The sequence below is a fragment of the Mus caroli genome, chromosome 5 (genome assembly GCF_900094665.2).
Source record: "Mus caroli chromosome 5, CAROLI_EIJ_v1.1, whole genome shotgun sequence".
Taxonomy (NCBI): Eukaryota; Metazoa; Chordata; class Mammalia; order Rodentia; family Muridae; genus Mus; species Mus caroli.
Window position 1 is genome coordinate 130,762,888 of NC_034574.1, and position 6,151 is coordinate 130,769,038.

General features: G+C 43.6%; 1 protein-coding gene across 1 annotated transcript in view; it reads right to left on the minus strand.

The window, feature by feature from the left end:
* Window positions 1-1,461: 1,461 nt before the first annotated feature.
* The window catches only part of Gjc3 (gap junction protein gamma 3), a 7,088-nt gene continuing 2,398 nt past the window's right edge, over window positions 1,462-6,151 (minus strand). Inside the window, exons 2-3 of the mRNA XM_021163877.2 lie at window positions 4,460-5,244; window positions 1,462-3,082 (exon numbers count right to left, since the gene is read on the minus strand). Of these exons, the coding sequence (XP_021019536.1) occupies window positions 4,467-5,243 (777 nt within the window). The 5' untranslated portion in view covers window position 5,244 and the 3' untranslated portion in view covers window positions 1,462-3,082; window positions 4,460-4,466. The remainder of the gene's footprint in view (window positions 3,083-4,459; window positions 5,245-6,151) is intronic.

Below are 6,151 nucleotides of genomic sequence, written 5' to 3' on the forward strand. Positions count from 1 at the left end.
TTCTTCTTCTTCTTCTTCTTCTTCTTCTTCTTCTTCTTCTTCTTCTTCTTCTTCTTCTTCTTCTTCTTCTTCTTCTTCTTCTTCCCCTCCTCCTCCTCCTCCTCCTGCTTCTCCTCCTCCTTCTCCTTCTTCTTTCTTCTTGTTCTTCTTCTTTTGAGACTGAACAATATTCCACCATGTACACATTTTCCCCAATCCATTTGGTGGACATTGACAATCTTAATTTTGTTTTTAGTGTAATCATCTGATGATGTAAAGTATATTTACATTTGTGGGTTGGGCATTTGTTGATTTGTCATTTTTAATTCAAAATTATTTTTGTTCTTTTCTCATGTTTTACATCCCAACTGCTGTTTCACCTTCCTCTCTTCCCACCAATCTCTCCCCAGCATCTTCCCACTCCCCCCCAGTCTTACCCCCTCCACATCCCCTGAGAAAAGAGCAGTCCTCCCAGGGTCATTAACCAAACACTGTAATGCAAGCTACAATAAGAGCAGGCACATACATCACATCAAGACAAATGCTTATCTTTGCCTTTACTTCTGAGAGTTAGTTCTGCCAATCATGGGCCTCTAGATTAACAGTAAAAATTTCCTTCTTACACTTCAAATATTTCACTCATTTACATTGTTTCCAATCAGAAAGATAATGTCATTTTGTCTTTTTTTTTCACTCCATAACAGAGCAGAGTCATAAGCATAAGTTAAAAGTATAAAATTCTTAGATGGAAACACAAGTGTAAACTCATAGTTTTGATTCAAACAATGGTCACTTAAATGTAGCACCAAATTCACAAGAGCCAAAAGAAAAACAAGTAATTAGAGTTCATTAAAATGTAAAATGCATCCAGAGACTACCCCACCCAGGGATCCATCCCATAATCAGCCACCAAATGCAGACATTATTGCATACACCAGCAAGATTTTGCTGAAAGGACCCTGATATAGCTGTCTCTTGTGAGGCTATGCCAGTGCCTGGCAAATACAGAAGTGGAGGCTCACAGTCATCTATTGAATGAAACACAGGGTCCCCAATGGAGAAGCTAGACAAAGTACCCAAGGAACTGAAGGGGTCTGCAACCCTATAGGTGGAACAACAATATGAACTAACCAGTACCCCCAGAGCTCGTGTCTCTAGCTGCGTATGTATCAGAAGATGGCCTAGTCGGCCATCAATGGAAAGAGAGGCCCCTTGGTCTTGCAAACTTTATATGCCCCAGTACAGGGGAACGCCAGAGCCAAGAAATGGGAGTAGGTGGGTAGGGGAGCAGGGCATGGGGGAGGGTATAGGGGACTTTCAGGATAGCATTTGAAATGTAAATGAAGAAAATACCTAATAAAAAATTGGGGAAAGTGCTGGGCGTGGTGGCGCACGCCTTTAATCCCAGCACTTGGGAGGTAGAGGCAGGCGGATTTCTGATTTCAAGGCCAGCCTGGTCTACAGAGTGAGTTCCAGGACAGCCAGGGCTACACAGAGAAATCCTGTCTCAAAAAAAAAATGGGAAAAAATTTAAAGTTTTTTTGTACATCAAAAAATATTGCCAACTCTTTGCTGGGTAGCCTCCCTAGTCATCAGAACTCCTTCTCATGTATGAATCTGGTAAGTTCCAGCAACCAGCCTCACAAGACACATGCATGGGTGAAACAGTGGTGTAGCTGTTACAGGAGTAACCAACTGCTTTCTGATTCGATTGAGGATCCACTCCACAGGAGAAACCCCATGCCTGGTACTACAAATCTGGCCAAGAACCCATCCTGTGGAGCTCAAAAGCCCTAAAGAAAAGTCACTATTAGTTTGTTAAATTGACATAGTATCAAACTGTCTTCTAAATGAGTCTCGAAACTCACAGATTAGGTCAGTTTTCAACACTGACCACAGACTTTTCCTTTTTACAGAGAACAGTGGCTAATATACAGGCTTACAATTTGTAAATGCAGAAACAGGTGTCTATGTAATATTCAGTCTCAAATGAGACGTCTATAGCACATCTTTGCCCCCCAAAGCTCAAGGGAACATTAGAGAAGATAGAGAAATGGGAAAGAAAACTGTAAAGATCCAGTGCTCTGGGAGATCTGCTATGAAACAACATCTTATGAACACAGCAGGAACTTGCATTCATAAACTCACAGAAGCAGTGGTTGCCTGCACAAGCTCAAGACACTCAGCATTACAGGATGAATGAGTGAGGGACTACCCACAAGTGAGGAACTGTTGGCAGTTGATCGATGCTGACAGAGGAAGACTCCATCTTCTTTGGGTGTGGCATCGAGTAGGTGTTTGGGTAGATGGCTTCACACCAATTCACACTTTGAGTAGCACTGATTTTTGTTCTCAGTGGGTTATAAAGAAAAGAAAAGTACAAGAAATTAGGATAGGGACATGTTAGGAGATCCAAGAGCAGTGATACAGGAATATGGGGTAGACGTGATCAAAACACATTGTATACATGTAGGAAATTATCAAAGAATAAATAATTTTAAAGAAATGCTACTCAGGAAGAAAATGAAGATGACCCATGGAATAGAAGAGAATGTTTTGAAGTGAGTCACTTGATAGGTATCTAACAATTATATATAGTTTATACAAGGCAAAAATAAATAACCTAATTTAATTGGCAAAAAACTTGGTCTTTTCTACAAAGATATACAAGTGATTAATAAGCATACTGTATGATTCCATCTCTATACAATCCCAGAATAGGAGAGATAATCCATTATAACAGAAAGTAGCCTGTTTTTTGCTTATATTTAGTGGAAAGACAGGAGAGAAAAATTAGAAGTGACAGCTAATTGATGCAGGAGGTCTTGTTTTGTTTTCTGAGATTTTATTATTTTATTTATTCTTAGTGTGTGTGTGTGTGTGTGTGTGTGTGTGTGTGTGTGCACTCTCCATGGCATGTATGTGGGCAACTTGTGGGAGTTGGTTTTTCCCTTCTCCATGTGGGTTATGGAAATCAATCTCAGATCATGAGGCTTGACTGCAAGCACCTTTACCCCTGTACCATCTCCCCGGCCACCTCACTGGATGTATTGAAGATCAAGTCCCAGAGTTTTCTGCAGGCGATCCAGGCAACTTTACAACTCTGCAAAGTAGAAATTAAGCAGAAGCTGAGGACTTTACCAAATGAAAGGGCAGGCAATACACAAACCAGTGTGCTCATCAGGGTCTACCACAAGGAGTCATACAACTGATAGGGATAGGTGTTGGGAAATGGTTTGGGGGTAGTAATCAAATACATCTGTCTCAGCCATGAGACTGAGTGCATGATGGCTCTTGCTTTTAATCTTAGAACTTGAGAGCCAGAGGCAGATGGTTCTCCATGAGTTCAAAGCCAGCCTGGTCTACTATAGCAAGTTCCAGGCCAGTCAGGGCTAGCTGTTTCATATACATATATGAATGCCTTCTCCACCATGAGAGACTGTACCCTCAAAATGTGAACCAAAGTAAACATTTTATCCCTTAAAAATACATCTGGGTTCTGGAGAGATGTCCCAGTGGTTAGGGTACAAAGAAACCAAAGTTTGCTTCCCAGTTCCCACATTGGACAGCTACCAGTAACTCCAACTCCAAAAGATCTACTGCCCTCTCTCTCTCTCTCTCTCTCTCTCTCTCTCTCTCTNGTGGATGTGGGTATAAGATCCTCACCCTAGTTGCCTGGAAGTCAGTCTTCCACTAGCAGCCTTTGGATGAAGACATAGAACTCTCGGCTCCTCCTGCACCATGCCTGCCTGGATACTGCCATGCTCCCACCTTGATGATAATGGACTGAACCTCTGAACCTGTAAGCCAGCCCCAATCAAATGTTGTTTTTTATAAGACTTAACTTGGTCATGGTGTCTGTTCACAGCAGTAAAACCCTAACTAAGACAGATGGTGCTACTCCTGAGCAGTTGGTCCTGGAAGCTCTAACAAAACAGGCTGTGCAAGCCTTGGGGAAAGGACAGTAAGCAGTACTCCTCCATGGCCTCTGCCATCAATTCCTGCTTCCAGGTCCCTGTCCTATTTGAGTTCCTGATCTAACTTCCCTCAGTGACAGACTATAATGTGGAACTGAACTCTGAAATAAATCCTTTCCTTCCCAGGTTGTTTTTGGTTATTTACCACAGCAGGAGAAACTCTAATCACATCACATGACCCACGGCCACCTGTGCCTCAAGTTCCAAAAGGATCTGATATTCTTCTGGCATCCATGCTCATATTCTTCTCCCTCTCCTCTCCTCTCTTCTTTTCTCAATCTCTCTCTCTCTCTCTCTCTCTCTCTCTCTCTCTCTCACACACACACACACACACACACACACACACACACACACACACAAAGTAAAAGTAGAATGCCTCTGCTTAGAAACTTTGTAACATGGGGAGCTGTACACCCCAAAGGATGAGGGGCCTACTCTAGGCGGGGACTGCCAACACAGAGAGATCAGAGGCAAGGACAGATGATTGACAGTAGGGTCCTCACCTGCATCTCAAAATGGCTCTTTTGCCTCCACCACTGACAATTCATCGGTTGTGTCCTTGGATCTTACAGAGCTCTCTGAAGTTGGCAAGTTCTTTAAGAAGGAAAGTTTGTGCTTGGATATCCTCCAAAACCTCCCTAAACCCAAAAGCACAAGCTCCAAGAAAATAAATAAGAAACAGGCCCCGCTGATCCCAAACATGATGTTGAGGAAGGTGGTCTTCTCAGAGGGGTGAGACTGGAAACAGGTTGTGCTGCCAATGCAAGGATCCTCACGACATATAAAAGTGCTGGACATCTTGAAGCCATACAGATTGTACTGAACGCCTAGAGCTGCTCCCTCAAGGGCCAGCCGTACCCCAAGGTGTGCCACATAGGCCCAGAGAAGCTTGAGGCTTTTAGCCCCTGAGACATCCTTGCTATGATCCCCTTTGCTAATCCGGGTCTCTTGCTCCTTGTTTTCCTTTCCTGGTACCTCCCAGTATCCAATCAAATGATACAGAGTGAAAGCCACATAAATGGCACTGGGTACAGCCATCAGAATGACTTGGAAGGCCCAGAAGCGCAGCGGAGAGAGAGGGCGGAAGACATCATAGCAAATGGTCTTGCAGCCTGGCTGCCCTAAATGACATATGAATTCGTTCTCATCATTGCCGAAAACCCCCGGTCCACTGGAAACCAAGATCAGGAGACGGAATCCCATGAGTATGGGAAGAAGCAAGCGCCCCACAGGGGTGGAGTGCTGGCTCTCCTGAGCCAATAGCTGTCTCAGGAACCTGCCGCACATCCTGTCACCAAGCAGAGAAGAATTATCAGTGCAGATGTCTCACTTGCTTTTAAAGGAGGCTTCAGTTTATCAAGTTCACTGCTAACCATGGATCTGCAAAGCAAGCCTTTTTACTCCTCTTCAAAGTTGATCAAACACCATTTAGCCATCTTTACTTGCCTACAATGTAATACCTGAGCTAATTACCTTTATAGACACAAAAGGTTTATTTGGCAGACAGTTGTGTAGGTTTGGACTCCAAATAGCACAGCACAGATTTGGTGAAGGTCACTCGTTGAATGAACATATATCATGTCTTGGATGGCAATGAGAAGATTGGAGCAAAAAGCTTCAACCCAAGGAGACAGGAAGATGGACAGAATCTCACAAGCCCTTTCAAGGGTACATTTTCATAAATGGTGGGTTGGCTCAATCAACAAAGTGACACACAGGCATAAAAGCCTAAGTTTAATCCTTAAAACCCATGTAAAAATGCTGTGTGGTGTTGCATGCTTGAAACCCCACTGCAGGGGAGGCAGGGACAGGAGAATCCTAGCCAATTGGAGGGCCTCCAACCAACATAAGATCCTGTGTCAAATACAAGGTGGATGACTCCCAGAGAATGGCACATGACACTGAGCTCCAGTTTATATGTGCTATCTTTATCTCTGCCCTAATAGGTACCTTCTTCCATGCCCAGCAGCTGCTCCCAACCATTGCCTTTTATCCGAAAGATTTACACATCTTCCTTTCTCACTCCCAAATGATCATGTGCTATGATCTAACTGTTGGTGTCTTCCCCAAAGTCAGAGGCTGGGGCCTGGTGATTAGTTAAGGATATGGCTCAGCAGTATAATACTTAACTAGAATTCTCCAGTGGGGATTGGTACCTGCCCAGCATACAAGAGGTCCTAGATTCAACCCCAGCC